Genomic DNA, 22,292 nt, shown 5'->3' on the forward strand with positions numbered 1-22,292 from the left:
CCCACTCCTCATCCTCTGCCACCCCCAAACCCAGTCCACTCATATAGATATCATCCACTTCTCCTTCACAGGGTCATTCATGCATCCCTCCTAGGGTCTTTCCCTGTTAGCTAGCCTCTCCAGAGTTGTCGGTTGCAGTCTGGCCATCCATTCCCTCACATCTTTTATCCACTTATGAGTGAGTACATACTATGTTTGTCCTTCTGAGTCTGGGTTACCTCACTCAAGATGATATTTTCTAGTTCCATCCATTTGCCTGCACATTTTGTGATATCATTTTTTTCTTTTACTTTTGAGTAATACTCCATTGTGTATACATGCCATATTTTCTTTATCCATTCTTCAGTTGGGAGGCATCTAGGTTGTTTCCAGGTTCTTGCTATTACGAATAATGCTGATATGAACATAATTGAGCATGTGTCCTTGTGGTAAGATTAAGCATTCCTTCGGTATATGCCCAAGAGTGGTATAATTGGGTCTTGAGGAAGACTTATTCCAAATTTTCTGAGAAACCGCCATACTGATTTCCAGAATGGTTGTTCAAGTTTGCATTCCCACCAACAGTGTAGGAGTGCTCCCCTTGCTCCACATCCTCTCCAACGTAAGCTATTTTCAGTGTTTTTGATTTTAGCCATTCTGACAAGTGTAAGATGTTATCTCAGATTAGTTTTGATTTGCATTTCCCTGATGACTAAGGATGTTGAGCAGTTCCTTAAGTGCCTTTCAGCCATTTGAGATACGTCTGTTGAGAATTCTCTGTTAAGCTCTGTAGCCCATTTTTTAATTGGATTGTTCAGTCTTTCGATATCTAGCTTTTGAGTTCTTTATATATTTTGGAGATCAGCCTTCTGTCAGATGTGGTGTTGGTGAAGATCTTTTCTCATTCTGTAGGCTGTCGTTTGGTCTTATTGACCATGTCCTTCACTCTACAAAAGCTTCTCAGTTTCAGGAGGTCCCATTTAATAATTGTCGCTCTCAGTGTCTGCTACTGGTGTTATATTTGGGAAGTGGTCTCCTGTGCCAATTCATTCCAGACTACTTCCTACTTTCTCTTCTATCAAGTTCAGTGTAACTGGATTTATGTTGAGGTCTTTGATTCACTTGGACTTAAGTTTTGTGCATGATGACAGATAAGGATCTATTTGCAATCTTCTGCATGTTGACATTCAGTTATGCCAGCACCATTTGTTGAAGATGCTTTCTTTTTTCCATGGAACAGTTTTGGCTTCTTTATCGGAAATCATATGTTCATAGGTGTGTACATTAATGTCAGGGTCTTCAATTCGATTCCATTGGTCCATATGTCAGTTTTTTTTTTTTTTATTTTTTTTTTTAATTATTATTATTATTATTTTACAACACCATTCAGTTCAACATAATAGCCACAGAATCCCCTGTTCTCCCCCTCTCGCCCACCCGTCCCCCCAGCCCACCCCCCATTCCCACCTCCTCCAGATCAAGGTCTCCCCCGAGGACCGGGGTTGACCTGGTAGACTCAGTCCAGGCAGGTCCATTCCCCCCTCCCAGACCGAGCCAAGTGCCCCTGCATAAGTCCCAGGATTCAAACAGCCAACTCATGCAACGAGCCCAGGACCTGGCACCAATGCACAGCTGCCTCCCAAACAGATCAAGCCAACTGACTGTCTCACCCGTTCAGGTGGCCTGATCCAGTTGGGGGTCCCTCAGCCTTTGGTTCATAGATCCTGTGCTTCCATTCATTTGGTTATTTATCCCGGTGCTTTATCCAACCTTGGCTTCAACAATTCTCGCTCATATAAATCCTCTTCATACTCACTAATTAGACTCCCAGTGCTCCACCAGGGGCCCAGCCGTGGATGTCTGCCTTCAGATTCCTCAGTCCTTGGATGGGGTTTATGGCATCACTATTTGTGTGTCTGGCCATTCCATCACCAGAGTAGGTCAGTTCCTGCCGTCTCGCGACCATTGCCAGCAGTCTTTTGAGGGGGTATCTTTGTGGATCTCCGTGGGCCTCCCTAGCTCTCTGCTTCCTCCCCTTCTCACCTTCCCATGTGGTCTTCATTTACCATGGTCTCCTATTCCTTGTTCTCCCTCTCTTTTCTTGATCCAGCTAGGATCTCCCACTCTTTCCCTCGACTGTCGCCCTTCATTGTTCCCACTCATGACCAGGCTATTCATGTAGATCTTGTCCATTTCTCCGTGTCTTTTTTGGGGTCCCGTTTTCCAGGTAGCCTCACTGGTGATGTGAGTAGCAGTCTAGTCATCCTTATTCCACATCTAGCATCTTCCTATGAGTGAGTACATACCATATTTGTCTTTCTGAGTCTGGGTTACCTCACTCAGGATGATTTTTTCTAGATCCATCCATTTGCCTGCAAACCGTGTGATGTCGTTGTTTTTCTCTGCTGAGTAGTATTCCATTGTGTATATGTGCCACAATTTATTTATCCATTCTTCAGTTGAAGGGCATCTAGGTTGTTTCCAGGTTTTGGCTATTACAAACAATGCTGATATGAACATAGCTGAGCAAGTGCTCTTGTGGTATGATTGAGCATTTCTTGGGTATATGCCCAGGAGTAGTATAGCTGGATCTTGGGGGAGATTGATTCCCAATTTTCTAAGAAAGCGCCATATTGATTTCCAAAGTGGTTGTACAAGCTTGCATTCCCACCAGCAGTGGAGGAGAGTTCCCCTAGTTCCACATCCTCTCCAGCATAAAGTGTCTTCAGTGTTTTTGATCTTAGCCACTCTGACAGGCGTAAGGTGGTATCTCAGAGTTGTCTTGATTTGCATTTCCCTGATGATTAGGGAAGTTGAGCAATTCCTTAAATGTCTTTCAGCCATTTGGGATTCCTCTGTTGAGAATTCTCTGTTTAGTTCTAAAGCCCATTTCTCAATTGGACTGTTGGTCCTTTTGATGTCTAATTTCTTGAGTTCCTTATATATTCTGGATATCAGTCCTCTGTCAGATGTGGGGTTGGTGAAGATCTTTTCCCATTCTGTAGGCTGTCGCTTTGCCTTGTTGACCGTATCCTTTGCTCTACAAAAGCTTCTCAGTTTCAAGAGGTCCCATTGATTGATTGTTTGTCTCAGTGTCTGCGCTACTGGTGTTATATTTAGGAAGTGATCTCCTATGCCAAGGCGTTCAAGACTATTTCCTACTTTTTCTTCTAGCAGGTTCAGAGTAGCTGGATTTATGTTGAGGTCTTTGATCCACTTGGACTTAAGTTTTGTGCACGGTAACAGATATGGATCTATTTGCAGCCTTCTACACGCTGATATCCAGTTATGCCAGCACCATTTGTTGAAGATGCTTTCTTTTTTCCATTGTACACTTTTGGCTTCTTTGTCAAAAATTATATGTCCATAGGTGTGTGGGTTAATGTCAGGGTCTTCAATTCGATTCCATTGGTCCACATGTCGGTTTTTATGCCAATACCAGGCTGTTTTTATTACTGTAGCTCTATAGTAGAGCTTGAAGTCGGGGATTGTGATGCCTCCAGAAGTTGTTTTATTGTACAGGTTTCTTTTAGCTATCCTGGGTTTTTTGTTTTTCCATATGAAGTTGAGTATTGTTCTTTCCAGATCTGTGAAGAATTGTGTTGGTATTTTGATGGGGATTGCATTGAATCTGTAAATTGCTTTTGGTAAGATTGCCATTTTTACTATGTTAACCCTGCCTATCCATGAGCATGGAAGATCTTTCCATTTTCTGAGATCTTCTTCAATTTCTTTTTTCAGGGACTTAAAGTTCTTGTCATATAGGTCCTTCACTTGCTTGGTTAGTGTTACCCCAAGGTATTTTATGTCATTTTTGGCTATTGTGAAGGGTGATGTATCTCTAATTGCCTTCTCAGCTTCTTTGTCCATTGTATATAGGAGGGCTACTGATTTTTTTGAGTTGATTTTGTATCCTGCTATGTTGCTGAAGGTGTTTATAAGCTTTATCAATTCCTGGGTGGAATCTTTGGGGTCACTCAAGTATACTATCATGTCGTCTGCAAATAGGGAAAGCTTGACTTCTTCCTTTCCAATTTGAATCCCCTTAATCTCCTTATGTTGTCTTATTGCTCTGGCTAGAACTTCAAGTACTATATTGAATAAGTATGGGGAGAGTGGACAGCCTTGTCTCGTTCCTGATTTTAGTGGAATTGCTTTGAGTTTCTCTCCATTTAATTTGATGTTGGCTGTTGGTTTGCTATATATTGCCTTTATTATGTTTAGGTATGTTCCCTGTATTCCTGATCGCTCCAAGACTTTTATCATGAAGGGGTGTTGGATTTTGTCAAATGCCTTTTCTGCATCTAGTGAGATGATCATGTGGTTTTTTTCTTTGAGTTTGTTTATATGGTGTATTACATTAATGGACTTTCGTATGTTGAACCACCCTTGCATCCCTGGGATGAAGCCTACTTGATCATGGTGGATAATCGTTCTGATGTGTTCTTGGAGTCTGTTTGCCAGTATTTTATTGAGTATTTTTGCATCAATGTTCATGAGGGAGATCGGTCTGTAGTTCTCTTTCTTTGTTGCATCCTTGTTTGGTTTAGGAATCAGGGTAATTGTAGCCTCATAGAAGGAGTTTGGTAATGTTCCTTCTGTTTCTATTATGTGGAACAATTTAGAGAGTATTGGTATTAACTCTTCTTTGAAGATCTGGTAGAATTCTGCGCTGAAACCATCTGGTCCTGGGCTTTTTTTGGTTGGGAGACCTTTAATGACTGTTTCTATTTCCTTAGGGGTTATTGGACTATTTAAATAGTTTATCTGGTCTTGATTAAACTTAGGTATGTGGTATCTATCCAGAAAAATGTCCATTTCTTTTAGGTTTTCCAGTTTTGTGGAGTAGAGGTTTTTGAAATATGACCTTATAATTCTCTGGATTTCCTCAATGTCTGTTGTTATGTCCCCCTTTTCATTTCTGATTTTGTTGATTTGGATTCTCTCTCTCTGTCTTTTGGTTAGTTTGGATAAGGGCTTGTCTATCTTGTTGATTTTCTCAAAGAACCAACTCTTTGTTTCATTAATTTTTTGTATTATTCTCTTAGTTTCTAATTTATTAATTTCACCTCTCACTTTGATAATTTCCTGGCGTCTATTCTTCCTGGGAGACTTTGCTTCTTCTTGTTCTAGAGCTTTCAGATGTGCTGTTAATTCACTAGTGTGCGATTTCTCCAACTTCTTTATGTGGGCATTTAGTGCTATGAATTTCCCTCTTAGCACTGCTTTCATAGTGTCCCATAAGTTTGGGTATGTGGTGTCTTCATTTTCATTGATCTCTAGGAAGTCTTTAATTTCTTTCTTTATTTCTTCCTTAACCCATTGGTGATTCAGTTGAGCATTATTCAGTTTCCATGAGGTTGTAGGTTTTCTGTAGTTTTTGTTGTTGTTGAAATCTAGCTTTAAACCATGGTGATCTGATAGAACACAGGAGGTTATTCTGATTGTTTTGTATCTGTTGAGATTTGCTTTGTGGCCAAGTATGTGGTCGATTTTAGAGAAAGTTCCATGGGGTGCTGAGAAGAAAGTATATTCTTTCTTGTTAGGATGGAATGTTCTGTAGATATCTATTAGGTCCAATTGGGTCATGACATCAGTTAAGTCCTTTATTTCTCTGTTAAGTTTCGATTTGGGAGATCTGTCCAGTGGTGAAAGTGGGGTGTTGAGATCTCCCACTATTAATGTGTGGGGTTTTATATGTGGTTTAAGCTTTAGTAATGTTTCTTTTACATATGTGGGTGCTCTTATGTTTGGGGCATATATGTTCAGAATTGAAACTTCATCTTGGTCGATCTTTCCTGTGACGAGGATGTAATGTCCTTCTTGATCTCTTTTGATTGATTTTAGTTTGAAGTCTATTTTGTTGGATATCAGGATGGCTACCCCTGCTTGTTTCTTAAGACCATTTGATTGAAAAGTCTTTTCCCAGCCTTTTATTCTTAGGTAGTGTCTATCTTTGAATTTGAGATGTGTTTCTTGTATGCAGCAGAAGGATGGGTCCTGCTTTCGTATCCATTCTGTAAGTCTATGTCTTTTTATAGGTGAATTAAGTCCGTTGATATTAAGGGATATTAATGACCAGTGATTCTTCATCTCTGTTATTTTTGGTGGTAGTGTGTGTGTACTTCTCTTCTTTGGGGTTTACTGTTGTGGCTTTATCTATTGCCTGTGTTTTCAAGTGTGTATCTGACTTCCCTCGGTTGGAATTTTCCTTCTAGTGCTTTCTGTAGGGCTGGGTTTGTGGATAGGTATTGTTTAAATCTGGTTTTGTCTTCGAATGTCTTGTTCCTTCCGTCTATGATGATTGAAAGTTTTGCTGGGTATATTAGTCTGGGCTGACATCCATGGTCTCTTAGTGTCTGGATTACATCTGTCCAGGTCCTTCTGGCTTTCAAAGTCTCCATTGAGAAATCGGGTGTTATTCTGATGGGTTTACCTTTATAGGTCACTTGGCCTTTTTCCTTGGCTGCTCTTAATATTCTTTCTTTATTCTGTACATTTAGTTGTTTAATTATTATGTGTCGAGGGGACTTTTTTTGGGGGTCTAGTCTGTTTGGTGTTCTATAGGCTTCTTGTATCTTCATAGGCATTTCCTTCTTTAAGTTGGGAAAGTTTTCTTCTATAATTTTGTTGAATATATTTTCTGTGCCTTTGAGTTGGTATTCTTCACCTTCTTCTATCCCTATAATTCGTAAGTTTGGTCTTTTTATGGTGTCCCAGATTTCTTGGACATTTTGGTTCATGACTTTGTTGGCTTTAGTGTTTCCTTCGACTGATGGAACTATTTCTTCTACTGTATCTTCAATGCCAGAAATCCTCTCTTCCATCTCTTGCATTCTGTTGGTTATACTTGCATCCGAAGTTCCTGATCTTTTACTCAGGTTTTCTATTTCCAGCATTCCCTCTGTTTGTGTCTTTTTCATTTTTTCAATTTCCCTTTTCAGATCTTGGACTGTTTCCTTTGTTTGTTTCATTGCTTTTTCATGATTTTCTTTCAGTGCTTTATTGTTTTCTTCCAGGATTTTAATGTTTTCTTCCAGGACTTTATTGTTTTCTTCTAATTTGTTTGCCCTTTCCTCTAGTTGTTTACAGCGTTCTTCCAATTTTCTTGTCTTTTCCTCTACACACGCCTCTACCTTCTTCATGAAGTTACTCATAAGGCTACTTTCTTCTGCTTCTTCCAATTTTTGGTGTTCAGGTCTAGATGTTGGAGGCGAGCTAGGTTCTGGTGATGCTGTATTGCTCTTCATTTTGCTGTATGTACTTCTGCTTTGACGTCTGCCCATCTCCTTGTGATTCCTTCTTGGTCTTATCAGTGGACTTGTTTCACATAGATCTGACAGACTCAGGAGGACTCTCTCTCTTGTCCAAAAGGGAGTTCTCTTGTCCAACTCTTTGGTCCAGAAGGGAAGTCAGGGGCAAGCTCTGGTCCAGAATGGCAGTCGGGGACAGGCTGGGAGCTGGGGGCCGGTCTCTAAGTCTCAGGAAGTGGGTGGGGTCTTGGGCAGATGGGCGTGGGGGCAGGGCGCGGAGACTGCAGGGGCTGCCGGGGGCTTGGAAATGGGGATCCCTCCCGGTGGGGCTAGAAGGGGAGCTGCCCGGTGGCCAGAACCCGGCGCCAAGCTGGGCAGGTCCTCCCGGGGTGGCTGGTGGCCAGGGATGGGGTCCGGGCTGGACCCAGGCACTCACCTCTGGTCCAGAAGGGAAGTTGTCGGGGGCAGGCTGGGAGCTGGGGGCCGGTCTCTAAGTCTCAGGAAGTGGGTGGGGTCTTGGGCAGATGGGCGTGGGGGCAGGGCGCGGAGACTGCAGGGGCTGCCGGGGGCTTGGAAATGGGGATCCCTCCCGGTGGGGCTAGAAGGGGAGCTGCCCGGTGGCCAGAACCCGGCGCCAAGCTGGGCAGGTCCTCCCGGGGTGGCTGGTGGCCAGGGATGCGGTCCGGGTTGGACCTGGGTACTCACCTCTGGTCCAGAAGGGAAGTCTTCGGGCCATATGTCAGTTTTTATGCCAGTACCAAGCTGTTTTTTTTTTTTTTTTTTTTTGGTTGTTTTGTTTTTCTTTTTTTTCTTTTCTATTCTTTTTTTTTCTTTCTTTCTTTTTTTTTGTTTTTTTTTTGGTTTTTTGAGACAGGGTTTCTCTGTGTAGCTTTGTGCCTTTCCTGGAACTCACTTGGTAGTCCAGGCTGGCCTTGAACTCACAGAGATCCGCCTGCCCCTGCCTCCCAAGTGCTGGGATTAAAGGCGTGCACCACCACCGCCCGGCTCACCAAGCTGTTTTTATTACTATAGCTTTATAGTAGAGCTTGAGGTCAGGGATCATGATGCCTCCAGAGGTTGCTTTTTATACAGAATTCTTTTAGCTAGATTTTTTTGTTTTTCCATATAAAGTTAAGTATTGTTCTTTCCAAGTCTGTGAAGAATTGTGTTGGTATTTTGATGGGGATTGCATTGAATCTGTAGATTGCTTTTGGTAAGATTGCCATTTTTACTATGTTGATTCTACCTATCCATGAGATTGGAGATCTTTCCATTTTCTTATATCTTCTTCAATTTCTTTCTTCAGAGACTTAAAGTTCTTATCATACAGGTGTTTCACTTGCTTAGTTAGAGTTACCCCAAGGTATTTTATATTATTTGTGGCCATTGTAAAGGGAGATGTTTCTCTGACTTCTTTTTCATTTGTATATAGGAGGGCTACTGATTTTTTTTGAGTTAATCTTGTATCCTGACACCTTATTGAAGGAGTTTGTCAGCTGTAGGAGTTCCCTGGTAGAATTTTTGGGGTCACTTATGTATACTATCATATTGTCTGCAAATAATGAAAGTTTGACTTCTCCCTTTCCAATTTGTATCCCCTTGATCTCCTTATGTTGTCTTATTGCTCTAGATAGAATTTCAAGTATTATGTTGAATAAGTATAGGGAGAGTGGACAGCCTTGTCTTGTTCCTGATTTAGTGGAATCGTTTTGAGTTTCTCTCCATTTACTTTGATGTTGGCTGTTGGCTTGCTGTAAATTGCCTTTATTATGTTTAGGTATGTTCCTTGTATCCATGATCTATCCAAGACCTTTATCATGAAGGGGTGTTAGATTTTGTTAAAGGCCTTTTCAGCATCCAATGAGATGATCATGTGGGTTTTTTTTTCTTTCAATTTGTTTATATGGTGAATTACACTGACAGATTTTCATATGTTGAACCATCTTTGCATCCCTGGGATGAAGGCTACTTGGTCTTGGTGGATATTTTTTTTTTCATGTGTTCCTGGATTCAGTTAGCCAGTATTTCATTGAGTACTTTTGCATCAATGTTCATGAGGGAGATTGATCTGTAGTTCTCTTTTTTTGTTGCATCTTTGTGTAATTTGGGTATCAGGGTAACTGTAGCCTCATAAAGAGAATTTGATAGTGTTCCTTCTGTTTCTATGGTGTGGAATGATTTGAAGAGTACTGGTATTAGCTCTTCTTTGAAAATCTGGTAGAATTCTGCGCTGAAACCATTTGGTTCTGGGCTTTTTTTGGTTGGGAGATTTTAATGACCGTTTCTATTTCCTTAGGGGTTATTGGTCTATTTAAATAGTTTATTTGGTCTTGATTTAAATTTGCTATGGGGTACCTATCCATTTCTTTCAGATTTTTCCAATTTTGTGGAATACAGGTTTTTGAAGTATGACCTGATGATTCTCTGAATTTCCTCGTTGTCTGTTGTTATGTGCCCCTTTTCATTTCTGATTTTGTTAATTTGGATGCTCTCTCTCTCTCTCTGCTTTTTGCTTAATTTGGATAAGGGCTTATCTATATTGTTGATTTTCTCAAAGAACCAAGTCTTTGTTTCATTGATTCTTCATATTGTTTTCTTTGTTTTTATTTTATTGATTTCAGCCCTCAATTTGATTATTTCCTCATGTCTGTTTCTCCTGGATGAGTTTGCTTCTTCTTGTTCTTGAGCTTTCAGTTGTGCTGTTAAGTCACTAGTATGAGATTTCTCCAACTTCTTTATATGGGAATTTAGAGCTATGAATTTTCCTCATAGCACTGTTTTCATGGTGTCCTATAAGTTTGGTTATGTTGTACATTCATTTTCATTGAATTCTAGGAAATTTTTAATTTCTTTCTTTATTTCTTCCTTGACCCATTGTTGATTCAATTGGGCATTATTCAGTTTCCATGAGATTGTAGGCTTTCTGTAATTTTTGTTGTTGTTGAAATCTAACTTTATGCAATGCTGGTCTGATAAGGTTATTTCAATTTTTTTGTATCTGTTGAGATTTGCTTTGTGACCAAGCATGTGGTTGATTTTGGAGAAGGTTTCATGGGGTGCTAAAAAGAAGGTATATTCTTTTGTGTTAGAGTGGAATATTCTGTAGATATGTATTAAGTCTATTTGAGTCATAATGTCTGTTAGTTCCCTTATTTCTCTGTTAAGTTTCTGTCTGGCAGACCTGTCCATTGGTGAGAGTGGCGTGTTGATGTCTCCCACTACTAGTGTATTGAGTTTGATGTGCAATTTAAGCTTTAGTAGTGTTTCTTTTATGAATGTTGGTGCCCTTGTTTTGGGGGCATAAATATTCAGAATTGAGACGTCATCTTGTCGGATTTTCCCTGTGATAAGTAAGTAGTGTCCTTCCTGATCTATTTCAATTGATTTTAGTTTGAAGTCCATTTTATTAGATGTTTGGATACCTACACCAGCTTGCTTCTTAAATCCATTTGATTCCCAGCCTTTTATTCTAAAGTGGTGTCTGTCTTTGAAGTTGAGGTGTGTTTCTTGTATGCAGCAAATGGATGGATCTTGTTTATGTATCCATTCTGTTAGCCTGTGTATTTTTATAGGTGAATTGAGACCATTGATATTGATGGATATTAATGACCAGTTATTGTTAATTCCTGTTATTTTTTGGTGGTAGTGTTGTATGTTTCCCTTCTTTGGTATTTGTTGGTATGGGACTATCTATTGCCTGTGTTTTCATGAGTGTTTCTAAATTCCTTAGGTTGGATTTTTTTCTTTTAAGTGCTTTCTGTAGGGCTGGATTTGTGGAGAGATATTGTTTAAATCTGGTTTTATCATGGACTATTTTGTTTACTCTGTCTATGTTGATTGAGAGTTTTGCTGGGTATAATAGTCTGGGTTGGCATCCATGGTCTCTTAGTATCTGCATAACGTCTGTCCAGGAACTTCTGGCTTTTAGAGTCTCCATTGAGAAGTCAGATGTTATTCTTATGGGTCTGTCTTTATATGTTACTTGGGCTTTTTCCTTTGCAGCTCTTAATATTTTTTTTCTTTATTCTGTATGTCTAGTGGTTTGATTATTATGTGGCAAGGGGACTTTTTTTTGGATCCAGTCTATTTGGTGTTCTGTAACCTTCTTGTATTTTTATAGGCATTTCCTTCTTTAGGTTGGGAAAGTTTTCTTCTATGATTTTGTTGAATACAATTTCTGTGCCTTTGAGTTGGTATTCTTCTCCTTCTTCTATCCCTATTAGTCTTAGGTTTGGTCTTTTCATGGTGTCCCAAATTTCCTGGATATTTTGAGTCATAACTTTGTTGGCTTTAGTGTTTTCTTTGACTGATGTATATATTTCTTCTACCATATCTTCAATGCCAGAGATCCGCTCTTCCATTTCTTGTATTCTGTTGGTTTTACTTGCATCTGCAGTTCCTGTTCATTTACTCAGATTTTGCACTTCCAGCATTACCTCAGTTTGTGTCTTCTTTATTGATTCCATTTCAGTTTTGAAATCTGTTTCCCTCACTTGTTCAATTGCTTTCTCTTGGCTTTCAAGGGATTTACTGGTTTCTTCCCATTTTTTGTTTGACTTTTCCTCGATTTCTTTAAGGGAATTTTTCATTTCCTCTATTAAGATCTCTAATATCTTCTTAAAGTCATTTTTTTATGGTAGATATCTTCTGTTTCTTCTGTGTTGGGATGTTCAGGTATTGCTGATGTAGGTTCTGATGGAGCCATATTGGTTTTTATGTTGTTGACTGTATTTTTGCACTGGCATCTACCCATCTCTTTCTCCACTTGGTACAAGCAGTGTCTGTGTGTGAGGGAGCCTCTCTTGGTATGATTGATACTGTTGGTCTAGTGAGAGCTCTTGGTCTAGTTGATGCTGATGGACTTTTTGTCTTAGGGAGCAGCTCTTAGTCCAATTGGTGCTAGTGGGCTCTCTTAGGCCAGTTGGGTGCTGGCAGGCTCTCAACCCTCCTTCTTCTTTTCACCGTCCTCCCATCCCATTTCCCCTTTATCTACCTTCCATACTCTCATCATTTTATATTCAGAGGAGCAACAAAACAAGGAATATCAGGTTGAACACTGGTGGAGGTAGCCCAGTATGAGGATAAGGGTCCCAAAAGCTGGCAAGATTCAGAAACAACTCTGCTCCCACTATAAGGAGGCCCAAAAGAAGACCAAGCCACACAACTATACCATATATGTAGAAAGCTTAGGTCAGTCCCTTCATGCTCACTGGTTGTCTGTTCAGTCTCTGTGAACCCCTATGAGCCCAGGATAGTTGATTCTGTGGGTTTTCTTGTGATGTCTAGTAACAGATTTCTAACCATCCTATAGAGTCTTTTTTCTCCAACACCCATGAATTTAATAGAGTAAAGCAGAGGTGTGTAGACAAAAGCTTGACCACTATTGTTTCCAGAATTCTAGCATCCTTTCAAAAATCACCTGTTTCCCTCACCTTTTTCTGAGAATAATTTTTTTCTTGACACCTGAAGGTCTCTGACTGCCAAGAAACCAAAGAGTTGACATAAGAATCCAAGAAGGGGAAAATACTGGTGTGTTTGCTTAGTAAGAATCAATGACATCACACCCCAACTCCACAATGGTATTTTCCATCCTCAGTCCTATAAAAGCCTGCTCCCATTCAGACCTCACTACCTTCTGCCACCATGAATGCTCTCCTGGTCCTCGCCCTTGTGGGAGCTGCTGGTGAGTTTCAAGCCGTGTCCAACCTTCTCCAGCATCTTATTTTCAATGTTTGTAGTTTCTCAGTCTTCAGTTTACTCGTGTCTCCCTCTATGCACTCTCCACAACATCCTTTGTTGAATTCAGGGCCTTGATTTCTGAGGCAGAAAGGGAGTCCAACCAGAGGGTGCATAAAATAAAGCAGGGGACACATTCCTTAGCAGCAACTGCACAGGGAATCCAACAACATAGTTCTTGATGAATTTCAGAGGGAAGCAAGGTAACTGACATGTAATCAGACCCCTTGGAGCGTGTTCTTAGGTCATTTCTTCTGTCCTTTTCCTGGAACTTGGAAGACTTCTGAGCCTACTAGGATCCACTTACCTGCCCTGCAGTCCTTTCCCCTGGCAGATATTGTATCCTAGTGCTGACTACTGGGGACAGTGATTTCTCTACTTTGTCTTAGTCATCTGCTCAGATAGCAATACTGAAAAAGTAGGAAGGTGATATGGTGCTGAGCAATCCACTCTCCAACAGCCTGATGAATTGACTTCTTCTGCTTCTTCTCTAGTTGCTTTCCCTTCTGAGACTCTAAGAAGCCACCACACAGGAGGCACAAACAAATAATAGATGGAAAAGTACAGCAGGCTATGGGCAGAACTGACTTGTAATGGGATCCCAATATTTGTGTTCTTAGGTAGTTCTTGTTAGTCCAACCTTGATGCTCAGAAGAGATCTGGGGCCTTTGGGAACTCTCTATCTGTCCTACAGATGCCAGTACTGGGAAGCGCTACAATCTATGTTACCTATAAGAGACAGTGTTCTCAGTTTTCCTACACTCATTGTGCTCAGTAAAAATTCTGAGGGTTTAAGCTGATATAGAGCCAATGGCTTCATTATCTAGCACCCTGATGCATTGGTTTATTCTCATTTCCTATCTCCATTCAAGTTGCTTTTCCTGTTGATGATGATGACAAGATCGTAGGAGGATACACTTGCAGGGAGAATTCTGTGCCCTACCAGGTGTCTCTGAACTCTGGGTACCACTTTTGTGGAGGTTCCCTCATCAATGACCAATGGGTGGTATCTGCAGCTCATTGCTACAAGAGGTAAGTGATGGGCCCCTGGATGCAGAGCTCATGGCCTGGGACATTATTAGAATATAGCATTGGGCAAGTGGTGAAGTTGTAAGGTAACTAGGGAAAGCCATGAAGAAAAGAATTGCTGGCAGCAGCTAAGTATCATGAGCAAGACTGAAATTAAATGCAGAATAGAAATCCTCTCACTTCCCAAAACAAACTTATAATACAGCAAGGATTATATATGGGCCGTTATAATATATATATATATATATATATATATATATATATATGTATTATAATGGGCCATTAAACCCTGATGAATTGATCTTGTTATCATAGACACTAGTGAGAAAGTCAGACAAGAACTTGTATAAGGACCTTTGTATAAGGACCACTAGCTAAAAAGAATAATAAACACCAAGATATCAGAAATACAGCTGAATATTGGTTAAATCAATGTAGTCTCTACTGTGTGTTCTCAGTCCTGAGTATGTATCATAAAGATGACACTGAACCCAGGGCTAGATTCTGGCTCAGTATTTCTGTATTTGGAAGCAAGATTGTAAACTTCTCTCAGGGTCCTATGTCACACTGGTGTGGGCCCTGGCAAAATGCTTTAATCTCCACAGGTTTAGGTTCTACATAGTAATAGTTTTTAACAAAGCAAGAAGTATATGTTATAGTTTCTACTGTAGTAAACAAAGACTCAGAAGGTGAAGTGTACATCAAATGTCAACTTGGGTCCACATCTATGGATGTATCAGAGGCTGTAGTATTACAGGTTAAAAAACCCAGCCCAACCGCACTCCATTATTTTAGTTCCTATATACCAACAATGTCTGTAGATTAAAGGACCAGGGTGCCTATCCAGAAATTGTTGCTCACTGAAGGGCTTCTCCTCTGAGCTACCCCTGAACGTAAAGTTTTGGAACCTGTAGTGTGTTGTGGGTAATGTGTTGAAAATCTCAACCATGTCTTTTCTTTCCAACAGCCGAATCCAAGTGAGACTGGGAGAGCACAACATCAATGTCCTCGAGGGCAATGAGCAGTTTGTCACTGCTGCCAAAAGCATTAGGCACCCCAAGTTCAATTCGAAGACCCTGGACAATGATATCATGCTCATCAAGCTAGCTTCCCCTGTGACCCTCAATGCCAGAGTGGCCACTGTAGCTCTGCCCACCTCCTGTGCACCTGCTGGCACTCAGTGCCTCATCTCTGGCTGGGGCAATACCCTTAGCTTAGGTGGTAAGTATGACATTTACCTACTCCATCCTTTCCTCCCCATGTTTCCAAAACCAGACATGTCTCTGGATTTGAACTTATTTGCTTTTATCTTCCAAATGTTTGAACTACTAACTATAAAAAATGTATTGCTGGTAACAAAGGAATAAAAAATACCAAGAAGTTCACTTCCTGTAGCCTTAAATTGAACAAATATACACTGTGTTATTATACTGAAAACAGGATCAACAGTGGTCATTTTACAGTTTTAGATAGCTATAATTCTTTGTTGGAATTTATACTCTTAATGATTTCTCTGGCAGTTAGCCATGTTGTTCAGGGATAAATTGTTGTTCCCCAGGGTGCTCTAATACATATTTCTCCTTTGATCACCACCTTTTCTCAAAGTGAATAACCCAGACCTGCTCCAGTGCCTGGATGCCCCACTGCTGACTCAGGCTGCCTGTGAAGCCTCCTACCCTGGGAAAATCACCAACAACATGGTCTGTGCTGGCTTCCTTGAGGGAGGCAAGGATTCCTGCCAGGTGAGTGACTCCCTTTCCATATGAAACACCTCTTCTCCTGGGAGAGGGATTTGAATGTTCAAAGTTGTGAGACTAGAAGCTTCATGCACTGGGATCAGGGGAAGTGATCTCTACCCTGGATGTCTTTTCATCTCATTAGTAAGATTAGAGGATGTGTTTCAATGAAAAACATATGGAGTCAGAAGCTGACTGGAATGGGTCTTAAGGTTAGAGCAGGTGTGATCGTTCTTCATGCTGCTTCTTTAAACACTGTATTTCTCCATTGCAGGGTGACTCTGGTGGCCCTGTGGTCTGCAATGGACAACTTCAGGGCATCGTCTCCTGGGGCTATGGCTGTGCCCAGAAGAACCTCCCTGGTGTGTACACCAAGGTCTGCAACTATGTGGACTGGATTCAGGACACTATTGCTGCCAACTAGAGATCCCCAATCCCTCCTCAGTCCCTGTGTCAATAAAGTAAATTTTCCTTCACTGCTTGTGTTTCTGTCTTATCTCTTCAGCTCCTTCACTTTGGAGCTTGCTTCTATTTGAGGTCATTCCTCTCTTCACTGAGTTTTCTAGAGAGCATCCTGTATCTCAAAATAGGTTCTATGTCACAGCAGCATATGAAGAGTCAAAATTCCAGCATACTTTTAAAACAAGCTATGTGCTTCCATTGTTGTAACATATTTTTCAGGCAGGACACCATTTGTAGATTGAAGCATTGAACACCATTGCAGGTTGAAGCACTTGAGACTAGCTTGGTGTTTACATTTCTCTTTTGGTTGCATGCAGAGTACCTTCTTGTACCAAAAGTTGAGCACTTTAGGTGTAAAGATTACATAGAATGTAGACAACAGATCAACTTCTTCATGTTCACCAAGTTGTGTGTAGTGGTGTCTTCAGCAATGGGACCTTGCTGTCAGTGTGTGGAGAGCAACATATAGTCTTGTCCTCAGCCTTTGTTCCTTGGAAATCCCATGGTTTGTTCTTCAAGGAGAAAGAGAAAAAGAACATAAATGTGTGTGTTTAGGGAAATGAAGAGTATCTGGCAGGAATCAGGGAAGAGCAAACAGTGAACGAAATATACTCTATAAAGAACTTTTCTTTTAATGAACAAAAAAGAAACTGCATCAAAGACTTAATTACTGGCCAGTCTGTTTAAAGCAGTGTCCCAGTGTCTACAAGAGCACTTGTACTCTTTTAATTTCAGTTTCTGAAGTATAACATCCTGACCAAAGCCAAGCAAACAAACCAATTAGGGGAAGAAAGATTCTGTTTGCCTACTACTCCATTTTTTCAGTCCATCAATTGGGGAATTCAAGGCCAGAATTTCAAATGAGTCATATCACATTCACAATTCAGTGCAATTTGAATATACAGATCATTCATTCTGTGCTTGATCTCAGCTAGCATTCTCCACTCTTACACTGTTTGGATTCCATGCCCAAAGAACTGTGCCACCCACAATGGACTGGTTCTCTCCATATCAATTAACATGCAAAACAATCTCTCACAAGCCTGCAGACAGGTACCTCCTTCATTGTACCTCTCTTTCCAGTTGATTTGAGGATGTGTCAAATTGACGCTTAAAATTAAATGCCATGGTAGTCAGTTTCTGCAACATCCTCCCTCAATAAGGAAAGGTAATTGCGGATAGTGTTGAAAGCACTTAGGCTTCCCCTCACTACAGAGCTCAGAGATCTGTTTGCTGACCACAATCTTCAATACACTTGTTGATCACAGTGCAGCTTGGATATTAGTTATATAGGTTTTGGACTGGGGAGTCTTGGATACAAGGGAAAACCTGCCCTGACCATAGAATGTGAAGCTGAGCAAGGCCAGTGGCAGGTCCTGCTTTACAAAGAAAGGAAACTCATAGTGAATGCAACCCTGAAGGATAACCTGCTCTTCATCATTCTGGATTCAGCTCCTGTCCAAATGGCAGTAAACACAGAAGATTCCAGCATCATATGATGAGCCTTCACCTGTGAAACATCAGTACTAAAGGAATTAAAAAGGAGCTGAGAATAATTTCAGGGGTTTTTGTTGTTTTTTAAAGGCTGATTATTGTTTTACCTCTTCATTTTTTTTCACATTTCCATATTATGAAAGTTCAGTCTGCTATTTAATTCATTTTAAAGCTACTTTTTGCATTCTTCTTTTCTTCTTTGGGCAAGCAGTATTATTTATATTCAAAACTTTTTTCTTTCTTATGCACTTTCCTTCTCAATTTTCCATTCTTTTTTTTTCACTTTTTTTATTATTATTATTATTATTTTACAACACCATTCAGTTCAACATAATAGCCACAGAATCCCCTGTTCTCCCCCTCTCGCCCACCCCTCCCCCCAGCCCACCCCCCATTCCCACCTCCTCCAGATCAAGGTCTCCCCTGAGGACCGGGGTTGACCTGGTAGACTCAGTCCAGGCAGGTCCATTCCCCCCTCCCAGACCGAGCCAAGTGTCCCTGCATAAGTCCCAGGATTCAAACAGCCAACTCATGCAACGAGCCCAGGACCTGGCACCAATGCACAGCTGCCTCCCAAACAGATCAAGCCAAATGACTGTCTCACCCGTTCAGGGGGCCTGATCCAGTTGGGGGCCTTTGGTTCATAGATCCTGTGCTTCCATTCATTTGGTTATTTGTCCCGGTGCTTTATCCAACCTTGGCTTCAACAATTCTCGCTCATATAAACCCTCTTCTTACTCACTAATTAGACTCCCAGTGCTCCACCAGGGGCCCAGCTGTGGATGTCTGCCTTCAGATTCCTCAGTCCTTGGATGGGGTTTATGGCACCACTATCTGGGTGTCTGGCCATCCCATCACCAGAGTAGGTCAGTTCCTGCCGTCTCGCGACCATTGCCAGCAGTCTTTTGAGGGGGTATCTTTGTGGATCTCCGTGGGCCTCCCTAGCTCTCTGCTTCCTCCCCTTCTCACCTTCTCATGTGGTCTTCATTTACCATGGTCTCCTATTCCTTGTTCTCCCTCTCTTTTCTTGATCCAGCTAGGATCTCCCACTCTTTCCCTCGACTGTCGCCCTTCATTGTTCCCACTCATGACCAGGCTATTCATGTAGATCTCGTCCATTTCTCCGTGTCTTTTTTTGGGGTCCCGTTTTCCAGGTAGCCTCACTGGTGATGTGAGTAGCAGTCTAGTCATCCTTGTTCCACATCTAGCATCGTCCTATGAGTGAGTACATACCATATTTGTCTTTCTGAGTCTGGGTTACCTCACTCAGGATGATTTTTTCTAGATCCATCCATTTGCCTGCAAACCGTGTGATGTCATTGTTTTTCTCTGCTGAGTAGTATTCCATTGTGTATATGTGCCACAATTTATTTATCCATTCTTCAGTTGAAGGGCATCTAGGTTGTTTCCAGGTTTTGGCTATTACAAACAATGCTGATATGAACATCGCTGAGCAAGTGCTCTTGTGGTATGATTGAGCATTTCTTGGGTATATGCCCAGGAGTGGTATAGCTGGATCTTGGGGGAGATTGATTCCCAATTTTCTAAGAAAGCGCCATATTGATTTCCAAAGTGGTTGTACAAGCTTGCATTCCCACCAGCAGTGGAGGAGAGTTCCCCTAGTTCCACATCCTCTCCAGCATAAAGTGTCTTCAGTGTTTTTGATCTTAGCCACTCTGACAGGCGTAAGGTGGTATCTCAGAGTTGTCTTGATTTGCATTTCCCTGATGATTAGGGGAGTTGAGCAATTCCTTAAATGTCTTTCAGCCATTTGGGATTCCTCTGTTGAGAATTCTCTGTTTAGTTCTAAAGCCCATTTCTCAATTGGACTGTTGGTCCTTTTGATGTCTAATTTCTTGAGTTCCTTATATATTCTGGATATCAGTCCTCTGTCAGATGTGGGGTTGGTGAAGATCTTTTCCCATTCTGTAGGCTGTCGCTTTGCCTTGTTGACCGTATCCTTTGCTCTACAAAAGCTTCTCAGTTTCAAGAGGTCCCATTGATTGATTGTTTGTCTCAGTGTCTGCGCTACTGGTGTTATATTTAGGAAGTGATCTCCTATGCCAAGGCGTTCAAGACTATTTCCTACTTTCTCTTCTAGCAGGTTCAGAGTAGCTGGATTTATGTTGAGGTCTTTGATCCACTTGGACTTAAGTTTTGTGCACGGTGACAGATATGGATCTATTTGCAGCCTTCTACACGCTGATATCCAGTTATGCCAGCAATTTTCCATTCTTTAACACAGGCTGCTGCTACCATTGCCTTCACGTTTCCATTTCTGTGTGCCCTTCTTTTATGCTGTTCATTTTCAATTTTTAAAATTTTATTTAAATAACATTTTTCTCATTTATTTTACATACCGACCCCAGGTCCCCCCTTCACACCCACTCCCCACTTCCCATCATTCCTGCTCCCCTTCTATTACTCCTTTCTTTCCATTCAGAAAGGGGCAGGCCTCCCATGGGCTTGAACAAAGCATGGCACATCAAGTTGAGGAAGGACCCAGCTCCTCCACTTGCATCAAGGCTGAGCAAGGTAATCCAGCATGGGGAACAGGTTCCCAAAAGCCAGCTAAGCACCAGGGATAGGTCTTGATCTCACTAATAGGAGCCTTACAAAGAGACCAAGCTACACAACTGTCACACACACACATACACACACACACACACACAGCCTAGGTCAGTCCCATGGAGGCCCCCTAACTGTTGGTCCAGAGTCCATGAGCTCTCACGAGCTCAGGTCAGCTGTCTCTGTGGGTTTCCCCTTCATGATCTCCCTGACTCATACAATCCCTCCTTCCTTTCTTAAGCAAGATTCCAGGAGCTCAGCCCAGTGCTTGGCTGTGGATCTCTTCATCTGTTTTCATCAGTTACTGGATAGAGAAACTGTGATGACAATTAGTGTAGTCACCAATCTGTTTAGAGGAGATGGCCAGTTCAGGCACCCTCTCCACTGTTGTTAGTAGTCTTGGATTGTAGGATGGTTATCCTATACTTTACTCCTAATATCCACTTATGAGTGAGTGCATACCATGTTTGTCTTTCTGGGTCTGGGTTACTTCACATAGAATGATTTTTTTTCTACTCCCATCAATTTGCCTGCAAATTTCAAGATGCCATTGTTCTTTTTTTACAGCTGAGTAATACTCCATTGTGTAAATGTACCACATTTTCCTTATCCATTCTTTGGCTGAGGGGCATCTAGGTTGTTTCTATGTTCTGGCTATTATGAATAATGCTGCTATGAACATAGCTGAGCAAGTGTCCTTGAGGTATGATTGAGCATCCTTTGGGTATATACCCAATCAAATAGATTATTCCCAATTTTCTGAGAAAGTACCATATTGATGAATATGTAATGTCCTTCTCAATATCTTTTGACTAATTTTAGTATGAAGTCTGCTTTGTTAGATAATAGGATAGTTACACAAGCTTGCTTCTTAAGTCTATTTGATTGGAAAGTCTTCACCAAACCCTTTACTCTGAGGTGGTGTTGTCTATATAGTAGAGGTGTGTTTCTTGTATGCAGCAGAAGGATGGACCCTGTTTTTGTACCCATTCTGTTAGTCTTTGTCTTTTTATAAGTGCATAGAGTCCATTGATATTTAGGGATATTAGTGACTAGTGATTGTTAATTACTGTTATTTTTTTTTGGTGGCAGTATGTTATTGGTGAAATTATTAAGGCCACTCCATGTAATTAAAAGGGGAGTTTATTTTGTGGGGTAACTTACAAGTGAAGGGATAGGTTACAGGGTCTAGAAGAGGTGTAGTGCAGTCCAGCAGTATTCTCTGGAGAACTCTGCTCGGTCTACTTCCAGTGTCCAGGATCCAGGAACCAAGAAAGCCAGCGCATCTAGATCTTCTTCAGAGTCCACTCTTGGCCCTGCCTTGTAGGCATGACAGTTACCAAAACCTCAATGGGGGTTGGAACTTGCAGATCAAAATTGGAATGGCTACCCACTACAGTATGTGTGTGCTTCCCTTCTTTGGTATTTTCTGGTGTGAGATTATCTATTGCCTGTATTTTCGTGGGTACATCTAACTTCCTTAGGTTGGATTTTTTTTTCTAGTGTTTTCTGTAGGGCTAGATTTCTGCATATATATTGTTTAAATCTGGTTTTGTAATGGAATACCTTGTTTACTCTGTCTATGATGTTTGAAAGCTTTGCTAGGTATAGTAGTCTAGGCTGACATTCATGGTTTCTTAGTGTCTGCAAAACATCTGTATGGGACCTTCTGGGTTTTACAGTTTTTATTGAGAAGTCGAGTGTAATTTTGATAGGTCTGCCTTTATATGTTCCTTGGCCTTTTTCCTTTGGAGCTCTTAATACTCTTTCTTTATTTTGTAGGTATAGTGTTTTGATTATTATGTGGTGAGAGGACTTTTTTTCTTTTGGTGCAGTCTATTTGGTGTTCTGTAAGCTCCTTGTCCCTTCATAGGCATGTCCTTCTTTAGGTTGGAAAAAAATTCTTTTATGATTTTGTTGAATATATTTTCTGTGCTTTGAGCTGTAATTCTTCTCCTTCTTCTATCCCTATTATTTTTAGGTTTGGTCTTTCCATGGTGTCCCAGATTTCCTGAATGTTTTGTATTAAGAATTT

At 41.1% G+C, this 22,292-nt stretch overlaps 1 protein-coding gene across 1 annotated transcript; it reads left to right on the forward strand.

Moving 5' to 3' along the window:
• Positions 1-12,875: 12,875 nt before the first annotated feature.
• LOC102910940 (trypsin-5-like) lies at positions 12,876-16,157 on the forward strand. The gene is made up of 5 exons (XM_006973655.1): positions 12,876-12,915; positions 13,841-14,000; positions 14,965-15,218; positions 15,603-15,739; positions 16,008-16,157. Exons 1-5 carry the CDS (start codon positions 12,876-12,878, stop codon positions 16,155-16,157), a joined length of 741 nt encoding a protein of 246 aa, XP_006973717.1.
• The last annotated feature ends 6,135 nt before the right edge of the window (positions 16,158-22,292 follow it).

Source organism: Peromyscus maniculatus, chromosome 3, assembly GCF_049852395.1.
Source record: "Peromyscus maniculatus bairdii isolate BWxNUB_F1_BW_parent chromosome 3, HU_Pman_BW_mat_3.1, whole genome shotgun sequence".
Taxonomy (NCBI): Eukaryota; Metazoa; Chordata; class Mammalia; order Rodentia; family Cricetidae; genus Peromyscus; species Peromyscus maniculatus.

Excerpts from the sequence above, each read along its gene's own strand:
- LOC102910940 (XM_006973655.1), top strand. The coding sequence starts at position 12,876 with ATGAATGCTCTCCTGGTCCTCGCCCTTGTGGGAGCTGCTG. Across the intron at positions 12,916-13,840 it reads CGCCCTTGTGGGAGCTGCTG|TTGCTTTTCCTGTTGATGAT; the intron begins GTGAGTTTCAAG and ends TCTCCATTCAAG. Across the intron at positions 14,001-14,964 it reads GCAGCTCATTGCTACAAGAG|CCGAATCCAAGTGAGACTGG; the intron begins GTAAGTGATGGG and ends TCTTTCCAACAG.